This window comes from Callospermophilus lateralis, chromosome 1, assembly GCF_048772815.1.
Source record: "Callospermophilus lateralis isolate mCalLat2 chromosome 1, mCalLat2.hap1, whole genome shotgun sequence".
NCBI classification, from domain to species: Eukaryota; Metazoa; Chordata; class Mammalia; order Rodentia; family Sciuridae; genus Callospermophilus; species Callospermophilus lateralis.
Window position 1 is genome coordinate 171,682,915 of NC_135305.1, and position 22,542 is coordinate 171,705,456.

Genomic DNA, 22,542 nt, shown 5'->3' on the forward strand with positions numbered 1-22,542 from the left:
TTGTCTCTGTCACACAGGACGGTCTTTTTAGATGGGGGCATTCAGGGTTCCAGCAATGGTGGTAAGTGTTTTCTTTCTGGGTATCTTCAAAATCATCTCCAGAAGCATGGAGGGGAGGGGGAGCTCCCACCTGCCTTCTCCAGATTTGAGGGGTCCAGGCTTGATCCATACATTTGTGAGACAAGGACCCAAGGAGGACAGTCTGTCTCAGTCCCCACTGTGATTTTAAGTGAATAACCGAAGAAAAACAACGGATACACTTGATTAACGATCAAGTTTTTATCTGAGGCTACTACAGGCTAAGAAATGATGTTGAGTTTTTCTACATCTCTCAAAAGGGCCACCAAGGGAAAGTTTATATTCTAAGAAAGGCCTTTTTCACATTTCTAAAAAGGGCTTTATCACTAACTGCTAAACATTATCCCACCTAGCCTCTCTAATCATCAACACAAAATATTTTAACTTTGTATATTTAAGCCATTTAGGGCCAGCACCATGGCACCTGTAATCCCCGTGGGTCAGGAGGCTGAGGCAGGAGGATCACGAGTTCAAAGCCAGGCTCAGCAACTTAGTGAAGCCCTCAGCAACTTAGCCAGATCCTCTCTCTAAATAAAATATTAAAAAGGGCTGGGGATGTGGCTCAGGTGGTTAACCACCTCTGGGTACAATCCCTGGTAACAAAATTAATAAATATATATATATATATATATATATATATATATATATATATATATATATATAAATAAAAGTCACTCAGGAATACAAGCTCAAATATACACAATAAATTTAAATAAATTCAAATAAATTCGATTCTGTTTTTATTAATACCTTTAGAAGTTAGTGAAGAGAACTTTAACACCCTTTGGATTTCCAGAGATCAAATTTTCTTTTAAATCAATGTATAGGATTATTTCCCAAATTAGTCATTTCTCCCCATCACAGATCCTATTTATTACTCAGTCAGAGCTGCCTATGGAGCATCTTCTATCTGCTGAGGCAAGTATCCTGGTGCTTTGTGAGGGGCAGAAGGGAGCCTTGCCCTTCAAGGGAGAGAATGCAGGGTAGCAGGAACTCAGGCTACATGCCTGAGAAGCTGTGCTGTGAATTCCTGCTGTGCCTCCTCCTTGCTTTGTGACCTTGACCTAGTTACTCAACCTCTCTTATCCTATAAATTGGAGATAAAGGTGGTCCTTGTTAGGAGGCTACTTTAAGCAAAGGATCTGACCTTGTGCCTGACACACAGCAAGTAAAGCTTGGCTATTGTGGTATTAAATATATGATTGTCCGATCATGCCAAGGTCAAAACCTATATAGAAAGTGCCAGATGAATGAGAACAGACAGAAAGTGCTGAAAGGAGAGGGAGTCCTTTCCTGGTGGAGTGGTCCTGGAAGCCCCCCTCACACACACCTATTTATTCTCAACGTCCCCTTATTGATTCCATCACCTAAGAGGCTTGAGGGCATGCTGTTGGGCAGTACTACACGAATGAAATTAACCTGCCCCCATCCAAAAACAAATAAAAATTAACAATCTTTAAAGCCATATTTAATTCCAAGATAAAGCAATTAAATGTCCCAAGAGAAAAAAAAAATTGCCTTGGCTAAGAACACATTCTATACTGTGCATACATGCCATTTAGGGTAACAGTTGTCACATTTCTCTCATTCTTCCAGTTAAATTCTGTTAGAAGAGCCTAATGCACATATGAATTATGCCTTCACATATTGTTGCTTTCTCTTCCTGATCTCTCTCTATGTATACGTATGTATATGTATATATGTATTGTGGTACACAGAGGGGTACATATATACATGTTAGTTTGTGTGCAAAATAAAGTGTGTTCAGTGTGGTGAACTGTACCCCTAAAGCACACAGCTTTGTCTTTGAATAGGGAAAAGCACTGGGTAAGTATTTAGAAGCCAATATGTGACTCTGAATATCTTTGGAAGAGGTTTATTGAGACTTCAGATACCCATGAACATTGAAAATTAGCTCCCCACAAACTCTGAAGATTTGCTCATGTACAAAAATAGCATTCACCTGTAGGAACAGGCACGAAATAAATAAATATGTATCATCTATTTTTTGAAGGCATCCCTCAAACCAGTCACATACATTTTGTTCATTGAATCGATATTACACTTTGGCTTTTTGGTTATTATTGCCCTTGAGAGGATCTTTATCTCTTACTTGAGAGTCAAATTGGATGATAGGGTTTTTAAAAGAATTACCTTACAAAAATGGCTCTTAATTTTCACTTCTTCTGCAAGTCCCAAATCTAAATTCTCTTGGTTCACTCAAATTTTAAATTCCCCCACCAACTTCCATAGTGATGACCCATACTACAGTACTTACTGTTCTTTTTAAGGTTGCCAATCTAGATGATTATTATTTCAAGGACTGTAGACACTCGCTTGGTATTATATTAAATTACAACAAGGGATTATGTTCATTATAGGTGGTAAAAGTGGCGTTTCTGATGGTCTATGGTTTGTAACTTTTAAATAAAAGCTGGTAAAAACCAAATATGAGATTGGGTTAAGAAATTTTTAATTTCAGACATTTATGGTTTGTTTTTCTTTTGGTTTGTGGTTTTGTTTTGTTTTGTTTTTTTTTCCCTTGACATTGTGTCTGGAAAAGCAACGGGGTCTACCCAGCTTTGTTTGGCTCACCCCAAAGAAGTAGTTGATCAGTAAAAGAAAAAAATACTCACCTTTGTGAATTTTACAAATACCCTGGATCAGGTTTGATGAGAGTTGGTCCTCCATATAGGGTTAAGGGTGGGATGGGAGTCCAGCAAGTTCCAGTATTTAGAGTCTCTGCCTAAGAGGCTGAAGGCTGGGAAAGCTCGGGGGGGTGGGCAGGGGATTTCTTCCTCTGCTGGATTTAGTCAGTAATTAGAGAAGCAACCCCAGACTCTAGGTTTCTCACCCCAGATGGTCAAATTACAATAAAACCTCATCAGTTCAGACCCAAATGCTTGGAATCTGTGACAATACTCTTGCAGATGTGGCTTTTTAAATTTCTCTTAAGTGAAATTTTTGGCATGATCTCAAACTTGCCCTTGAAATTCTAATTGCTCTTCTTACTAGTTAGAGACTTTCCATAGTTTTTCTATCCCATAACCTATGAAATTAAATCCCCCACTTTTTAAATTTTAATTTATATGTTAACTTATCCACAATTATTAGAAGAATTTTTTTAAGTACACATTTGTGATACATGGGTATGATAACCCATGTAGACTTTATGAATACCATTTACTTTGGTGCCCAATTACAAACTATGTTCAAAAGCTGTTAAATGATATCTCTGTTAAAGACGCCAACCCTTTAGGCTAAATTTTGGTGACAGACCAGCATTTCTCTTTGCCATAACTCTGAATCCGTGAGGTTTTACTGTACATTAAAAATGGAAACAGCAGGTGTCTATTTCCAGTCAAGCCAACCTTGCAGAATGGTCCATGACTTGATTTTTTCCATTTAATTTGCAAACCAGCCACATGTTGATAAAGGAGAAGTAAGTAAAGTAAAATCTCACAAAAGAAGAGAGGTGGACCTCTGTTCTGCCTCCTAGTGGCTGATAGATTATCCCCTCCAATGACTACTAGATCACAGAAGAGCTTGGCCATTGAACAAACCCTTCCATTTATGGAATTATTTCCATGATCATCTTTCATGTTTTCAAATTCCTTCCCACCTTTTTTGGGGGGGAGGGGGGAGGGGTGTGTGAATGCTCCGGAAAGTGTTTCCAGTGTAAATACTTTACAGCATTGAGTGGGGAGGTGGAGGGGGCTAGTGGGACTGGCAATTTGTTTTTTCTGCTCTCTTTGAAATCAGCAAAACAGGGCCTGTTGACACCGCCACACATTCTGCATGCTCTTTGCCAGAAATGATTAGCCACCATGCATGCATGCCTTTGAATTGCATTCACATCTGGCCAAGTCTGATGTGAATGATTGCCCTAAGACCCTGCACAATGTTTTCCAAGGGCCCATGTGCATGAAAATGAGTTACTTCACTGATATTTTTTGGTTTTCAATGTACATACATGTCCAACCCCCAGAGAAGTGAAGTCCTGATTTTACTCAGTGTTTCCTAGCTTAAGCCTGATCTTTCCTCCAGACCAGATGCAAAACCAAATACCTCCCTGCTGAAAGAGATTTCAACTCACACTTTCTGTGGACAATTGCAGTAATGGCTTCCTTGGACTTAGCCCTGAAATAGAAGTAACATCCCCAACGTGTAGGGAAACACGAGTCCTTGAGTTTGTACAAGACCCTAGACAAATGAAGCCCCAGACATGTAGATTAATGTGATCGATAATGACCAATTTTAAAGTTAGACCAGCAGAAAACCCATAAACACAGTGAAGAAACTCCCCTCTTCTAATATTTTAGAGCAAGAACTAGCCACCAACGGTGATTGACAGCATGACTCCAAACCTACTGAGTTATTGTAAATTGAACAGAAGGTCCACGTCTGTCATTTCTACAGCTGCAACCTCTGACCTCCAGGTCAGAGAAGAGGCTCTCGCGTGGCAGGAGCACTGCCTTGGACCCCGAGAGCCCCCATTTGTTTCCAAAATGCTGTTCTCTTTACAATAAAAATGACCACACCCTGCTGGATGCATAGTCAATCTTGAACAGCGAGGGCTACAGATCACATCTTGTATCCGACAGAGAAACTGACCGCCTCTTGTGTCTATTGTTTTCTGCCACATTTCAAAGGCCTTCGCGTGGTGGTCGGACTTAATGGTGGAGCACGCAGAGACGTTCCTGTCCCTCTTTGCGGTGGACATGGATGCAGCATTAGAAGTGCAACCCCCAGATACATGGGACAGTTTTCCGCTGTTTCAGCTACTGAACGATTTTCTCCAAACCGACTGTATGTATCATCTTGGATGTTTGACTTTCTGGAGTAGTGAGCAGACAAATAGGTTGCTAAGACATCTTTACCCTACTGAGACCGTGGGTTGGATGGAGAGCTTCATGGTGCTCCCGTGACCTAAACACACACGCACACATCTCGTAGCTCAAGGACCTTCCCTTTCTTCCAGAAAGTGTCCTGTGACAGAGAGGCCCTCTCTTAACTGCAGAGAAAAAACCCAAGAGCAATGTGAGAAGAGGTGTCCATGCCTTATAATTTGTCCTCAATCAAATGAATTAGCTTACCCTCTTCACACTGGTCACTGTTTATCAGAAGATGCTTTCTCAGTCAGAAATGATTTCTGGTGCAATAGCACTGCAAGCAATTACAATGTGCCTTATGGAAATAATAGCTATAAATTGATTTTCCTTGCCTAGAGAGGGTGATGGAGGAAGAGAGGGAGTAAAGAATGTTCTTTCTTCCTGGTAACTGAATGGGAGCAAGATAAACATAAAAGATGGTGTGCATTAGCCGGGAAGGGTGGTGCATGCCTGTAATCCCAGCAGCTCAGGAGGCTGAGGCAGGAGGATCTCGAGTTCAAAGCCAGCCTCAGCAAAAGCAAGGTGCTAAGCAACTCAGTGAGACCCTGTCTCTAAATAAAACAGGGCTGGGGATGTGGCTCAGTGGTTGAGTGCCCCTGAGTTGAATCCCTGGTACGCCCCCCCAAAGAAAAAAGATTTTATGTATTGCTATTGTGTTGTTTCTTGAAGGAGCATCATTGTTTTTTCTTAAGTGACACAAAATGAGTAAAAGTATTTTTGAATGTCATTTCTCTTCCAAAGAGATTGAAGCATGAACTTCTGTTCATGTTCTTTTTTTTTTTTCTCTCCTCTTTTATTTGTCAGGGGGGTGGGGGCTGGCAGGGACCAGTTCCTTAAAAGCAGGGTATTTAATATAGAATGCCATCATCTCTGTGTGTATGCTGTACTTTGATAAAGCAACTGTGGGTTCTTACCAAGCTTTTGTTTCTCTGTTCTAGATAATTTGTGCAATGGAAAATTCCACAAACACCTGCAAGACCTGTTTGCCCCACTTGTTGTTAGATATGTGGATTTGATGGAGTCCTCAATTGCACAATCCATTCACAGGGGCTTTGAGCGGGAGTCATGGGAACCAGTCAAGTAAGGAAACCTCTTTTGATACCATCGGAGTTTGGGTGCAAATGACTGGAGAGTCATCCAGAAATGGATTGATGGTGTCACATGACATTTTCATTGTTAGCCTGAATAGAAAGCAAGCACTCTATTTATTTCCTACCATGGTTCTCTTACCTTTCTTGCCCAAATGGGGTGGGGGGAAGAGGTTGAGAAATGTTTTATGAAGTGAAACCTTTGTTTTATTGCACAAAGTTTGATAAGGATGAAGTGATATAAACCTGGCGGTGATATTTGTACTGTGTATCTTCCTCAAATGGTGTTATCCCAAGCAATTAGTGTTTCCCAAAGTGTGTTCCATAGGGTTCTCAGAGGGTTAACAAACTTTTTCTATAAAAGTCCAGATGACTATTCCTGTAATTCCAGTGGCTCAGGAGGCTGAGGCGGAAGGATCTCGAGTTCAAAGTTAGCCTCAGCAATTTAGTGAGGCCCTGAGCAACTCAGTGAGACCCTGTCTCTAAATAAAATATTACAAAGGGCTGGAGATGTGGCTCAGTGACTAAGCACCCCTGGGTTCAGTCCCTGGTACCAAAACAAACAAACAAAAAAATGGCCAGATAATAAACATTTAGGCTTCTTGATTCACATGATCTGCAACACAACCACTCAACTTTGCTATTGTATCATGAAAATAGTTATAGATGACTGTGGCTATGTTCCACTAAACTTTATATACCAAACAGGGCATAGTTTGCTATTCCTGGGTTGGGCCCTTGAGACACACCTCAAAAAAGAACTCTACAGCCAGATGACTTCAGGAAACACACCTACCCAACTCGTCCACCCATACCCTTATCCTGAACAGCCACAAAGCGGGCTAGTTTGCCAACTCTGAGATTCTAGTTACACAGAATCTTGCTCACCTCTGATTAACCCAGAGTTTCCTTAATGTACCTGACCACAGTCTGCATTTTAAAATGGATTTTTCTATCCTGCAGGAAAAAGTCACAGGACATGCTGTGGGTTGAGTTTGTTCATGTTCACCACTGTCTAGCACATCGCAGGTCCCATTTGATTGTGTTTGGTGGAGTCTGTGTCACCTCCATTCCCCAGCCAAGCAGAGGGCTGTGCCCCCAGGATGCCAGAGGCTCAGCCCAGCCTTCCCTGTCTGTAAATAGAGACCCCTGTGTGGAGAGTTTGTGGTGTGGTTTGCAAAAGTCTAATGAAGTCTGGTTCCGGGCTTTTCCCTATCAAATTTTAGGTTTTGTTTTTGTTTCCTTTTACATCTTTGGGGCATAGCAATCCATGTAGAACAAAGTGGGACTGGACTATGTCCTAGTGACCTAAAGGAAGTCCAGATAAATATTCAAGAAGCTTGTCCTCAATGTGGAATCTTTGACCTGTTTTTAAGCGATTTCCTAAATTAAGATTCTCCCTCTAATATTCCACTGTATATGACTGACTGATTGAGCTTTCTCTGAGCCACGAGGAATGATTTCTAGCTTGTTCTACTGACAGCAAGTTAATAGGCAGTAACTCTTTATTTGCAAATGCCAAGAAATTTAAATTTTAGCTTATCATCCTTAGGTTGATAATGGCCTCTTGACATGGCCCTGTTGCCTTTTTAACTCATGAGGATGAAACTGGATCCCTTGATGGTAAGGCATTAATGAGAGGCTTCTAATTTTTTTTCTCTTTCTTTCTTTCTTTCTTCCTTCCTTCCTTCCTTCCTTCCTTCCTTCCTTCCTTCCTTCCTTCCTTCCTTCCTTCCTTTCTTTCTTTCTTTCTTTCTTTCTTTCTTTCTTTCTTTCTTTCTATTTTTGTGCCATAGTTGAGCCCAGGGGTGCTTAACCACTGAGACACATCCCCAACCCCCTTCTTCTTCTTTTTTTTTTTTTTTTAGACAGAGTCCCACTAAGTTGCTCAGAGCCTTGCTAAGTTGCTGCAGCTGGCTTTGAACTTGAGATTCTCCTGCCTCAGCCTCCCATGTCACTAGGATTACAGGCGTGCACCATTGTGCCCAACACTAATTTTTTTTAATCACTCATTATAATCAATATAATTCTGCTTTGGAGAATAGCTGTGAAAATAAAATAAAGAATTTAAATGAGTAATATCGCCATTTTGAAAACAAAATGGTCTTGAAATAGCATGTACTTATTTGGGTTTAAATGTATATGTGCCAACAAACCTTGGAAGGAATGATCAGTACCCTTCACTGTTCCTTAAAAGGCTTAGATTTAGGACCTCATCGTCCAAGGCAAGCACTTGAACAAAACTCTAGTAATTTGTTTTCTCATCTGCAAAATCAATTTTTTAAGCAGTCCCTACCCAGGGTCTGAGAATTGTCATGGAGCTCTGTGATAATGTCATCGAAATCATTTTATAATCTGTTAAATTCTTCAAAAGCCAAACATATGACTGCTATTCCTTTGGAAGCATTAAATATTTTTAGTACTATCAGAAGTAAAGATAGAATTGAAATCGTTTTCACAATTGGAAGTCTTAGTCTGGGAATGTTTTGTTGGGGATGTTTTTTACTGAGGAAAAGAACTGGAATTGGTGGATTGATGATTTAAAGATCTGAAGCTTCATAAAGGAATCAGAGTTGTGATTTTAATCACCTGGAAATTATGCAGATGCGCGTGTATATTTTAAGGAGTCTTTGCCGTCCAAAACTGTGCTGTTGGCGAGTGAGTGTGATTTCAGTTTGTTCAATTTGTGCTAAAATTGTACTAAACAGTACGTACCTTTCAGAGGATGTGGAGAGATTTCAAAAGGCCAACTAAAACACAGACTAAATTAAAATTATTTGAAACCACACACGTTTTATTAGCTGATTTGTAAACAGAATGAGGAAGGTGTGGGACGGCTTTGTAGAATGGCAGGGGATGAAGGGTAAAAATGATTTTTTTGGAATCCTTTTTATCAGGCTCACCCAAAAAAAAACAAGAAACTGACTTGGGTAAATTTAGATTTGCTCATTCCTTTCAATTGGGGCCCCATGATCCTCCTATACACACACACACACACACACACACACACACACACCAGCCGTTCTGTCAAACAATTGCTATCCTCAAATAGTTCTTGTTCTCCCACTTTTCAGAAGTCATGGTTACAGGTAAAATGAGAAAGACATTGTAAAAGCTATCTTCGAAATCACCAGTATTCAAAAACATTAAAGAAAAGCAGCTCTCTGACCAGAAAATGCTACCAATGTGTTGAGTTTGCTAGAAAAACAGTGTTAAAAGTATTATTTTTCCTTCCAATTTCCTCATTTCAAAATAGGGCCCTATAAATGGAAAGGGAGATAAAATTATCTGGGCTTCATGCAACCAATGTTATTTGATGGAAAGGTTAAAATGGCTAAGTCCTATGGTCATCTTTCCCCTGAAAATCCAGCGGCTGTCTTTCCATCTCTGGGAGGAGAGAAAAGAGAGACTATATCTATTTTCATTGTGCCATATGCAGTCCTGGCTGGAATCTCTGCACATTGGTGGAAGCTGCCCCCTCAGAGCTTCTAACCACAGCTCAAGGGAGCCCTCTCTGGGGTGTCCATCAGGATGTGTCACAGGATCACCACCCACAGTTGGGCAGGTGGTTTGCACCCCTCCTGGCAGCCCAACAACAAGCAGGTGTACAGCATTTCCACAGCTCTTTACTGTTGGCTCATTGCTGATCGGTCATATGGCCTTGAAGGTGGACGAAATCCCAGAAAGCACCTCATCCAAAGTCTGGCCAAGTCTAGCACCTGCCCCAACCCATCCCCAGTGCCTTTTCCTGACATGTGGTCACTCAGTCTCTCTTTAAACACTCCAAGCACAGGAATCCTTGGCTTCATAGTTATAATTTTAGGTTAGGATGGATTCAAATGGTAAATCTAAATGCTGCTTCATGATCTATGCACACAGTAAAGTCTGGATTCCTCTTTTCTCAAAATGCACTTTTTTCCTTTCTGCCTGAGATATGCCTATGAAAAATCTAAAACTTAATGTCCATTTCCAGATTGCTAATGATGTCAATATTTTAATCACAAGAAATAACAGACCGGAGACAATTTAGCAATGTGTAGGTAGCCTAGTGTCAAATTGACAAGGATCAGATTTGGCATGGGAACTCATGTCACTGGATGATGTTGGGCCACCAAGATCCTCCCTCAGTTGATTTTGCTGAGACTCATGCAGTCCTTTATAAAAAAGCACAGAATAACCAAGCTCTTCCATTGCTCACATTCCTGCAAATGTGCCTCTTCATATCTGTACACATCTACACATTAGATTGTCACTATCTCAGCCTGGTACAGTGGCACACACCTGTCATCCCGGCAGCTTGGGAGGCTGAGGCAGGAGGATCAAAGCCAGCCTCAGCAATAGTGAGGTCCTCAGCAATTCAGTGAGACCCTGTCTCTAAATAAAATACAAAATAGGACTGGGGGTGTGGCTCAGTGGCCGAGTGCCCCTGAGTTCAATCTCTAGTATCCTCCCCTCCCCCCCCCAAAAAAAAGATTGTCACTATCACTTTAGCAGCTAGAGCAAGGATCTGGGATATAACCTGTGCTCAGTGACTCCTCATGACTAATTGGCCTACTGATGAAAGAAGTTACACAGGCTGCAGATTGTAAAGATAACAATAGGAAAGTGATGAGAATAGGAAAGAAGAAGAGACACATTCCCCGATTGCAGAGATTTCAATCTACTTGAGCCTGGGCAACATTCACACAGGAAGAATGACTAAATGCTTACCAGTGTACAAATACCATAAGGAAGAATTGCGAGATCATAGATTAGAGGGAGCGAACTGTGAGACCACGAAGGTAATGGCTTGGAGATTAAAATTTCAAAAGGGATAGGGGTGTTGGGAAAAGAGCATGAAATAGAAACAGGGTAGGAAGCAGAGTTTGCAAAAGGAACGAGGAATGTTCCATTTGGCCATCACGATCTTGAAAGGAAGAAACAAGCCTTGGAAATAGGCTTGAAAGTTTCCAAAATCCCATGAAGTTTGGAAATTAATTCTGTAGGCATTGCATCCTCAACTGGGGGCTTTTTAATCCCCAAGCTGGTGAAAATTGGCATTTTCCAGAGCATAGTAAAGTAGGTTAGTCTTTTCATATATTTAGCTTACCTTTTCTTGCCCATTCCCACAAAACCACCTTTTAGTCCCAAGTAGTGATGTTTAATGGACTTTCCCAAAAATGAGAAGTGAAAGGATGAATTTGTGAGACACCTGTTTCTTTTACATGCAATACATAAGCAGATAAACAATATATCTGTGGTATTAAATTCCTGTGGAGAATGAAGTTGGAGGGGGTCATGAATGTCACTATGGACTCTTGAGAAGATATCAAAGGATGCCCATGCCCCCAAGGTAGCATTAAACCTAAGAACATTGAGAGAGTTTTGATGCCCAGTGCACTAAGACAAGACAAGATACACAGCATAGCTGGGCGCAGTGGCACAGGCCTGTGATCCCAGTGGCTCAGGAAGCTGAGGCAGGAGGATCACAAGTTCAAAGCCAGCCTCAGCAACTTAGTGAGGCCCCAAGCAACTCAGCAAGACCCTGTCTCTAAATAAAATATAAAAAGGGCTAGGATGTGATTGAGTGCCCCTGAGTTCAATTCCCAATGCCCCCCCAAAAACATACACTGCATATATTCATGCAAAAAATGGCTCATAAAAGTAGAACATGTTTTGTATCTAAAATATACCCCATCCATAAATCTGAAGCAGAAATCACAGACAGAAGACACACTGTGCCCCTTCTGCAGGTAAACGTAGTCTTGCATAGAATTAATTCCGGGAAATAAGGAATGACTCCACCTCTGGTCATTCCCATCAGTAGAAATGATTAGACACACACACAGTTATAAACATTCATCCATGTGAGAGGGTAGATGAGAACTTTTTTAATCCAATGCTTCACAGATGGGAATGAAATGAAAGTTATTCTTTTTCATCAGGGTCCCCAAAATGAATGAATCTGATTTTTTAAAAATATTTATTTAGTTGTAGATGAACATACAGTATCTTTATTTATTTCTATGTGGTGCTGAGGATTCAACCCAGTGCGTCACACATACCAGGGAAGCACTTTACCACTGAGCTACAGCTTCAGCCCCAATGAATCCGATTTTTAACATGTATCCATTTTTAGAAACGCAGTTCACACATCTTGTACTATCCGGTGACATATAAGTTATGATTCTTAACAGAGAAGCATGACTAACTGGTTCTTAGATTATTGATAAAGGGCCCTCTTTAAATATAATAATTCATTACAACCACCAACAGCTCCAGGAGCCTGATCATCGGGACTGAGTGCAACTAGAACATTCTCCCTTTTCCCATGGATAATAGTGAAATATTATGCTTGCAATTCACCTCTTTGATTATTAATATGGTTTTTAATACCCAAATGAAATATTAGTAACATTATTGATACACTCTATTATTTTGCTAAGGCAGAAATATCAAGCATGTTATATCATTTTAAAAGTTGACCATTATGATATGTCCCTGAAGGAAATGTCTCTATATGAGCCCAGTGCAGGAGTATAGCCAAACTGTCATATTTTACAAATATAATATGCTTTGATTAATATAAGTATTTTTTTAATTTTCGTGTGCAAAATGAAGCTCTCTTCTAATTTGTGTACCCACCATCCGCTAATATGTTTAAATTAAGTTGCTTTTCTGCATACATTTGTATGTTATTCATTCCTAGCTACTTTTAATTTGCTCAGAATTGACATTTTAACTTTCCAGGCTGCCATCTCTAGGATCTCCTAATTCCTTGATCATTATTCAGTGTGTGTATCATTTAATGATCACATTTGCTTATATAGGCTTACACATGTCTCAGTGGAAATTGCTAACGGATTTGTTACATGGCAGTGTTTAAGACTGAAAACCACCAGGGACTGAATTCAAAGGCAGATTCCTGAGTTAAACAGAGACACACGGAGGGAAGAGTTCCATTTTTCTTCCTCTACTTAGTACTCATATTTAGCTCACCTTCTCTAGGCCATCCCCACAAATCCACCCTTTCTTTCCAAGTAGGGATGTTTAGTGGGCTTTCCCAAAAAGGAGAAGTATAAAAGATAAATCTGGGAGACACCTGTTCCTCTGACTCAAGGAGAGGATGCCAGGTTGGCAATTTTGCCTTCTAGAGTTTTCGTTCTACAGCCAGGGCTATGTCACCCTTGTGAAAGAGTAACTTGTTTCTGGAGGGTGTCAGGCGACCAAACGATCTACAAGGGTCCAGAATTTCTGACTTAGAAAGAGGCTTACCCCACTGAGCAAGCCCCCAGAGGCAGCCCCAGCCCTCCAGGAGTTAGTCAAACAGCTTCCCCGGGGCAGAGCTTCGTTGGCAAACCCTGCTCTTCTCCTGCAAGATCCAAAACAGAGAACCTCAATTTCTTTGCCAAAGTGCTGTCAACTCCACTTAAACAGGAAGGCTCCTCTCAGATGCGGAGCTGGGCTGGGCTCTACCGTGCCAGTGACTTTGGCTGGATAGCACACCCTTAAAATGCCACTCCTAGGCGTTCAGTGCCAGCTTTTGGAACAGTCCGTGACATGGACTCTCCAGAGAGAGGCAGTTGATTCAAGTTGAGGGTTTTGTTTTGTTTTATTTTCTCTCTTTACTCATAAAACCACCCATCCTTCTTCTATCACATTAGTGATCCATCTTTGTTGAAAAAAAATGAGAAAAAGTTACATTTTTAATATTTGGAGCATTTTTTAAACCTGGGGATTGAACCCAGTGTGGTTTAACCATTAAGCCACATCCCTTGCCCTTTTTATATTATATTTTGAGACAGAGTCTCACTGAGTTCCTTTAGGGCCTTGCTAAGTTGCTGAAGCTGGCTTTGAACTTACAATCCTCCTGCCACAGCCTCCCAAGCCATTGGGATGATAGGCATGTGCCATGGTGTCCAGCAATATTTTCTGCATTTTAAACTGATTTTAACTTTTTATAGAAAAAAATGTGTAGCTTGTTTAATTTTCACACAGTGAACACATCTATTTAACAATCATATAAAGAAATAAAGCATCCCCAGCCTCCCCAGTAATCCTGGTTCTTTCCCAGACATATCCCACATCCAAGTGCACCTACTATGTATGACATGAAGTCACATTTGAAATCACTTTTGGTCCAAGAATTTGATATGAGTCCTGCATTTGGGATTCTTTTTTTTCCCCCTAGGTGTCTATTTCTGTATACAAACATTTCTCCATTGTACTTTATCTTAGTTTGGGGAGGACAGAAAGTTTGCATTTTAAGTATTCTATAAAATTACTCAGAGCTGATCCTTCTTGATACGATTTCTTCATCTTTGCCATCAACTCTGTCACCCTGTTGCACATACTTCCCAGCTTTAGAAATAGCAATTGGAAAGAATTCAACTTCTGCATATCACCATTTTGTGTATGTTCAAGGGGATGAGCTAGAATCTTGTATCTAATACATGACCCGAAAAGTGTGTCTCTTTGGATAATACTTATAAATGAGACTAAGAAAGTTAATGTGCTCCATTGTTTCTGTTTTAAATTTATCATTTATTTTTTGATGGACACCTACCATTTATACATACATGTGAGGTAGGAGGTGATATTTTGATTCATGTGCACCTTGGGTGGTGATGAACTGGGTGGTTAGCATATCAATCCTTATAGATTTTGTTTCCTTTGATGAGTACATTCAAATTCCTCTCCTCTAATTATTTTGAGATATTGAACACATTCTTATTAATTATGTTCACTCTACGTGAACACGAGAGCTTATTCCTCCTAGCAGACTCTAACACGACACCTGTCAATCAACCTCTCCCCTACCCCCTCCACCTGTTCCTCCGCCTTTGCTGTCCATTCTACCTAATTCACAGCAGCCCCAGCCTGGTCCGCCCACCATGCCAAGAATTAATTCCATGAACTTCAAGTTCTTAGTATGAGGCAAGTTCTCTTCTGGACTCTTTTGACAATGGATTTGGAAACAGAAGGCCCCTCCCGAAGACATTGAAACAATGTGATCATTGTTCATGGGCCCTCCGCGAGGGTCCACCCTTCTGAGCCACTCCCTGTTGATTTTTTTCTGTTTGTTTCTTCATTAACGTGCGTCATTTCTCTCTGCATCCCGAGCCACATCCCAGCTGCCGTCCGTAAGCTGCTTCCTGAAGTGTGTCGCTTGAGTTCTTACTGTTGTCTTGCTGTGGACTTAGCCGATTTATTTACAACAGTCGTTGTGCTTCTGCCACATCTGCATTGTCACTGTGATGGTATTTTTTTCTTTCTGTCTGTTTCTTCCACAGGAGTTTAACCAGTAACCTACCCAATGTGAACCTACCCAATGTGAACCTTCCCAAAGTACCAAATCTACCAGTTAACATCCCTCTAGGCATCCCTCAAATGCCTACTTTTTCGGCACCGTCATGGATGGCTGCTATATATGATGCTGAGTGTGTATTCAGTTCACATTAGATCTAATTTAAATTTAAGTGATCTTGGCATGGATATGTATTGTTTATTTCTATACATCCTATATAACAGAGATGGAGATGGATAATTAGACATATTTTGCTGATCATGCAGAGACAATATTGTTTATTTCTGGCATACATCATGTTTGTAAGACGTTTGCTATATATACAGCACTAACAATTTGTCTTACGCCCACTGAACACTTGAGGACTACGTTTCACTTCCTGAATTCTTTTGCAAAAAGATTTTACCCCCCCTTTTTTCATGCAGGTGACATGATTCTGGGGAGTTAGTCACCCAAAAATAGTCCAGGAAACCTATTGGACAGGCTGGCCAGTCATTTCTGGCCTGATCCCAGTCTCAAAAGGGAAGCATACTTCCCTAGAAGCTGAGTTTTGATTTTTTTAAATAATAATTATGAGTCCTAGAGACTGTTTAAGCCACAAAGCATATTTCCGGTGTCAGCAAATGGCAGAATGTAGTAACAGTTTCTGCAGGACTAAATGAAAATTTCTGAATGGATCAAGCCCTAGTAATGTCAATACTATGTAAAGATACATTCCTAGGTCAAGTTACAGTAAGGATCTTTTGAGATCTAGGTAGCAAGAAGGTCTCTAAATTTGAAAAAGCAAGATTCAGACCAGGCAATATTAAATTTGGGGTAGCCATGTCTGAGACGTAGGGTAGTCCTTCATCTCTGCTAATATCAGGGCTGGATGAGGTGAGTTTTCTTGGTGCCTGGATTACTTCCTCAAGTCCAGTGGTTCATGGGAGAAAGCATTGAGTAGCTATTTCTTCTAGCTGAGGAAAGGAATCCTCTCCCCTTTTTCCTTAGCAAGAAGATCCGGCACCCCTAAATTCTACCTCAGGGAAATTAAATTAGAACCACGTGCATGATTTAATAAGTGAAATAAGGTTTAGCAATTCTATACCCTCCTTTGATCCTTTTCTTCGACCACAGCTAATTATAGGCCAGATAAGCTTTTTCTTGAAAGAATAAATTGGCACGTTTTCAAAGGAAAGTGTTATTATCAAAGGAATTTTAAAAAATGATCTGAAACTGGCAGTGATGTTTTGAAATCTCGAAATCACGTTCGTCAGGACGGCTGTCAGCATTTTTTTATGTTCATAGACTCCAGGTAGAGAACAGGGCATTAAAAGGGCTTCTTGCTTGGCTTCTCCAAAGCTACCTCACATTTTTAAAAACCTCTAATTGCTCTCAAGTTCACAATGAAATCATATGTTCAACAAATTAAAGCCTCCCCCCCCCCAAAAAAAGGTATTTCTCAGGAAAAAAAAATCATCTAAGAAAAACATATCATATTCATGCTAAGATGACTCTATTAAAAGTTAGATTAGGTAGCATCTGTTTAAAATTTAAAAGTAAATATCTTAGAGCTTCTCTTACCTTCTTCTCTGCATGCTCTGTGACACTGTTTTTGAAAAGATATGAATCAAGACATTGTAATAAAGCAGATAATGGTCTCCGTTCAATTAATTAAGGCATGAGTGGGAACACATTTTGGTAACTGCTTAGCAATCAAAATAATCTTGGTGCTATTGCCTTAACATTAGCAGTTTATCTTAAAAATAAAAAGAAAATATTCTTTTCCTCATGTCAAAACTTAATAATAAGCTCTTCAAAGAAAAAAAAAAAAACCTTAAGAGAATTTTCTGAAACTCTGAAACCAGATGGGTGTCAAAATGTTGTTGTAATAAATACCAATTATTGCATTCATATGTACTTAATGATTTAAAACATAAACCATGCAGTTCCAAAACGGGGCTTAGACTAGACAAAGTTGGGGTTTCTTTTTTTCCCAGGCCTAGGATGGGACAGGGGGGAAAGGCTGAACTTCCGCAGAGAGACAAAAGCATCTCTTCTGAACGATGCTTACAGCAGTATCTAAGAAGGAGGCGTGGATTCTCTATCACCCACCAGGAAATGCCTGATTCCATATCTTTTCATGATTCCAATTTCCTCCTTTTGCCACCTTTCATTTTAAGGACGTGTTTCCATGTTACCTGCTCCTACGTGTCAGATAACATCTACGTACTGACCTCAGACTGGTCTGTCCTGAAAACATTACCCTGTCGGTCCAGGCCGTAGGCTCCCTCCTGGCATGTTGGGAGTTTGCCCCGTCCCCCCCCCACCCCGCAGTAGCTGTGTATGCATTTATGCACTAGCTATATTTCTCTCTGAAGCATTAATTCAATGCAGCTGGCATCTGTCACAATAGAAACACCCACTCTCATCTGTTTCTATAGACGATGTCAGAACAAGTGATAATGCATGGTGTGTTGGGCATTTTATAAATTACCGTGTTAGCATTAGTGGTATGCGAGGAAGAGGGTAGGGGGGGCGGCCACCCCTCAGAGCTCCAAAAGGGATTGTTACCAAAGAGAAAGCCAGCAAAGGGCAAGATGAGAGTGGATCATTTCCTATACACAGGCTTTCCGTGGATGCCCCAGGTAAAAGTCCCTTAGTCATCATTGGACAGAAAGGAATCACCTCCCATTTCCCCATCTGTACAGAGGACTGGGTAAGACAGTATGGCCGAAAAAAGAGCTCAGGTTCTGAGCCCTGCAGCATTGCAAATCTCTCCGGTCCACTCACCTCCCCTGCCCCGACTCCCCTCCTCCTGGGGCTGCCTGTGCAGCAGGCTGGTCTGTGAAAATTGGAATGAGAATCAAACTGAACACGAATTTTGGGTTTGGGGTACCCAGATGTCCCCCCATCTTGATCCCCCCCACCCAGTTTCTTTCCAGCTCTTCAAGAGAGAAAGCAGGTCCTCGCTCACCACTTTGTTAGCACTAAAACCGAAAAGTCTTGTGCAATCTCCAAGAAGCCTCCGCTCTGGAGGGCAGCTGGGGAAGTGCATGAAACCCTGAATCTTAATAACTGCATGTTGCCATGTAGTTATTATCCGTGGAAACTGACTTCTTCCCCTGGTGCGTGGCCTTCATCTGAATCATCACATGTGTTAATGTGGTTATTGAAGGAAGGCTGATTTTTACCATACGCCATTCTCCTAGTTACTATGGAACCAACCCCTTCTTCAGACATCTCACTGGTCTGGAGTAATTGGCAGAGCAAAGATGACTAGGTCCTGTATGGTAAAACTCAAAAGCTGCGGTGGAGATTGCCCCCACCTCCACCGCCAACATGCGTCGTTTTGTATGTGGAAGCCACTGTTTGCCTAAAGCCTCCTAGCCCCCAGTCGGTTGTCTCTGTGTTCATTTCTACAGAGCCTGGGGCTTACTGGGTGACTCTTGTCTTCTAATTCTTGTCCTGCTAGTAATGGATCAGGCACCTCGGAAGATCTATTCTGGAAACTCGATGCCCTTCAGACCTTCATCCGGGACCTGCACTGGCCCGAGGAAGAATTTGGAAAGCATCTGGAACAGCGGCTGAAACTGATGGCAAGTGACATGATTGAGTCCTGTGTCAAAAGGTAAGCACAGGTGGCTGGCTAGATCCAGCATGTCTCTTCCACTGTCCACTGGCACCAGGATGGTGTCTTATCACTGTGTTTTGGAGTTTAATGGAGACAGTTATTGTTTATAAAAGCCAGCTGGATCGCTAACTACCCAAATCTAGCTTGTATTCACCTGCCACCCATCTGTCCCAAACCCAAAATAACTTGGCTGCCAATTTTCTCATGGTTATTAGCACCATGAAGGAAAGATACACATGTTCTTTTTTTTTTTTTTTTTTTTGTATCTGGAATCAAGCCTAAGGGCATTTGACTAGTGAGCCACACCCCCAGACCCCAGCCCATCTTTTTAATTTAAATGTAAATCTTTAATTTTAGAGAGACAGGGCCTCTGTAAGTTGCTAAGGCTGGTTTTGACTTTGCGATCCTCCTGCCTCAGCCTCCTGAGTCTCTAGGATCACAGGCGTGCACCACTGCACCCAGCACCACATTCATTCTTGTTCATCTCTGTATCCCCAATATCTAGCAGTGTCTGGCACATAAAAATATTTTACCTAGTAAGATTTGTTAAATATATAAATGTATGTGACTATATTTGAGAGGAAAGAAAAAGAGATGAACAAGCTGGGTATGATGGTGCACACCTGTAATTCCAGTGGCTCAGGAGGCTGAGGCAGGAAGATTGCAAGTTCAAAGCCAGGCTCAGCAACTTAGGGAGTCCCTAAGCAATACAGTGAGACCCTGTCTCTATATAAAATATAAAAATGGGCTGGGGATGTTGCTCAGTGGTTAGGCACCCCTGGGTTCAATCCCTAGTACCAAAAGAGACAGAGAGAGAGAGAGAAATGAACATACAATTCTAGAGTATCCAGTATATTTGGTACAGGCGATTTTCCAGCAAAGTGAGGCTAGACCCAGTCCTGTCAATCATTCTGTATATGTGAAGTAAGCACCTATAGTGTGATAACTATTCATTGTCTCCGCCAGAATCTGATTGGGTATCAGGAAGTGGGCAGAAGACATTAAACATACACTTTACCTTCCCACAAATTGCCCGTTTTGTCACTGTGGCTTATAGGATTAGGGTAGGAGTTGGAACACTATACTTGAAGTTCCTAAGCCAACTGTTCCAAGAAGGTAAGGGGAAGAGAATGAGGACGACATGCAGCCATTCAGCAAAAACTGAGCTCCTCCCATAGGCCAGACACAGTGCTGAGTCCCCAGCAGGCATGTAGAAAGAAGGACCACCTCCCTTCCCCCATGAAGCATCCATAACTGAATATCAAGTACAGACGTGAAATCCACTGACTTGACATCCTCATCATCATCACCCTGCTTGTCCCAGGCACAAGCCCCAATTCTTTTTCCAACTCATAACTGTCCCATTATTTTTCCTCAATCAAAAAAAAAAACACTACAATACAAGCTGCACAGGCTACTCCAGCTCTCCAGATGTTGTGTAGTTTAGTTGATGGATCAGTTGTGGGTGATGGGAACAGGGTTTGCCTGGAAGTACTCCAATTCATCATCTTATATTTTGGAAGAAGAAAAGAGGAAAAGAGAAGTAATAATAATCAAAACAGGAAACCAAAAAGGCCAAAGAACATCATGACCCCAGGTAGGTGGACAGCCTCTTGGTGGGAATTGGGGAAGAACTGTGCGCCCTGGAGAATCTGGGCAGGTGCTCAATGCTGCTTCTGGAAGCTTATAGTCCTGGTGATCCAGATCCTGGACTTTGCTTTTTTCTTCTCACTTTTAGACCCAAGGACAGGCCTGTTTCTCAAACCCACAGTTTCAAATTCCACCATCTCCTACAGAATCAATATCCATTTTAACAAAAGCCATACTTTTCTGATAGCTGAACCCATCCACCATTAAACATCTTACAGGAAAGTTCTTTACAGCCAAAAGTCCTCCCCCAATCTGTCCTAGGGGCTGAAAAGCATTCGACTTAAGACTTACCAGCTCCTGCTCTAGGTACACACAATTGTGCAAAAAGACATGTCCTCTGCTGAGAAGCCAGTCCTTTATGTCCTTTGCTCAGAGAAAAGGGGACGATATGAAGATATCAAAGGTAGACAGGACTGTTTTATTCCTTATCACCTTACAATCATCTTAAACAGAGGCAGGGCATGGACCTGGTTCCGTCAAATCTCCTCACTCTCCCCAGGACCTAGAAGCATGCTAGGATTGTAGGAGTTAAGTCACCTTTTATTGGCAGAAGTTGGGCCAACGTACTTGTATGGCTCCTGAACTCCTGAATTTCCTTCAATTCAGGCCCCAGACACAGGCGCAAAGCAGCCAAGAGCAAATGCTGGTAGAAATATCATCCCTTGACCTCCAGCTTTAAAGGAAGTCCTGGAGAAGCCCTTAGGTGTTTTAACCCATAACATCTCTGTTAGAAGAACCTAGAACCACCGTGTTCCTCTTTGGGACAGAATAAAATAACCCCTGCTATGGGACAGTGGCGTGAGGATATTGTTTCACAGATGTAAATATGCAATGCCAAAAAGTCAGGCAGGCACTCTTCAGGTCTGAGCTTCCAGAAATCGAACGCATCCATCTGACAAGACATTTACAGAGCCTCAGAGCCTCGTCTGTGTCAGGTCTGAGCTGAACACGAGGCCAGCTGGGTTAAGTGAACTCTCCATGCCTGGCTTTTGGGTCCCAGAGAGCCCTCTCAGTCATATTAATTCCACATTCATCTTGCTTTTCTCACAGCCCCACACTCCAAGGGCTATGAACAGTTCTCTTGTGAAAACAGAAGACGATTACTTCATTGGAAGGGAGCGATTTAGCATTTCCATCTCTCAAATCGGGCCGGAACTGGCACACAAGCCTCGGAAGATCAGCACAGGGACCTGTCCAACTCAGTTCCCCATCAGGCCTCCTTTTCCACAAACCTAGAAGAGGATGTATTTTCAGCACAGCTTAAAATGATCATCATGATCAGAAAGCTACTTCAGTGTACTGCGTCTTTAGAAGCCAAAATACATTTATCTTTAACATGATCATATAATCTATAGGGGTGTTTGGAGGGTTGGGTTGAGGGGTTTTTTTTCCCCCTGAAGAGCTGGGCTTCCAACCTTAGAAATTATACTTGGCTTCTCTGCCTGCACCCGGGGTATGATAGCAAACTGGCATCTTTTCCTGAGCTAACTAGCTGTGTGGTCCTCCTAAGCACTGTTAGAAAACTGCCACAGATCCCTCTTAAAGCAGTGCCTTCTTGGTGGCTACGTGAGCTCTGGAACCAGACAGTGAACAATGCCGATAAGGTGCCTTAGATGAAAGGGACTTCCCTAAAGCCACCAATAACCGCTTGCTTTCCTTTAAAGACATGGAACAATGTGACACCGTTCCCAGAAACCTTTTAAAATATAGCTGGGCCTTTTTACAATGCTGATATCAAGAATTAGATCTCACGCCTGTAAACACCAACTAGCCACCTCAGATCAGGATTTTCCTGTGAGCAATTAGCACGTCGTTGCTGGTGTCCTAACTGGATGTACATCAGAATCAGGTTACATTAGATGATACAATGCTCCAATTGTATATTGTGTGTATCTTACAAGTGAAGTCGACATAACATTGTATTTTAAATCTATT

The 22,542-nt window shown here is 41.5% G+C and overlaps 1 protein-coding gene across 14 annotated transcripts in view; it reads left to right on the top strand.

The window, feature by feature from the left end:
• Nucleotides 1-22,542, top strand: part of Cadps (calcium dependent secretion activator) — a 480,817-nt gene that overhangs the window by 374,824 nt on the left and 83,451 nt on the right. For 6 of the 14 annotated variants that reach the window (XM_077105444.1, XM_077105455.1, XM_077105453.1 and 3 more), the window contains 3 exons: nucleotides 4,731-4,887; nucleotides 5,909-6,050; nucleotides 18,799-18,954. In XM_077105444.1, the coding sequence (XP_076961559.1) occupies nucleotides 4,731-4,887; nucleotides 5,909-6,050; nucleotides 18,799-18,954 (455 nt within the window). Of the gene's footprint in view, nucleotides 1-3,499; nucleotides 3,521-4,730; nucleotides 4,888-5,908; nucleotides 6,051-15,330; nucleotides 15,478-18,798; nucleotides 18,955-22,542 lie in introns of all 14 variants that reach the window. The other 8 variants (XM_077105438.1, XM_077105450.1, XM_077105437.1 and 5 more) reach the window with 3 other exon arrangements.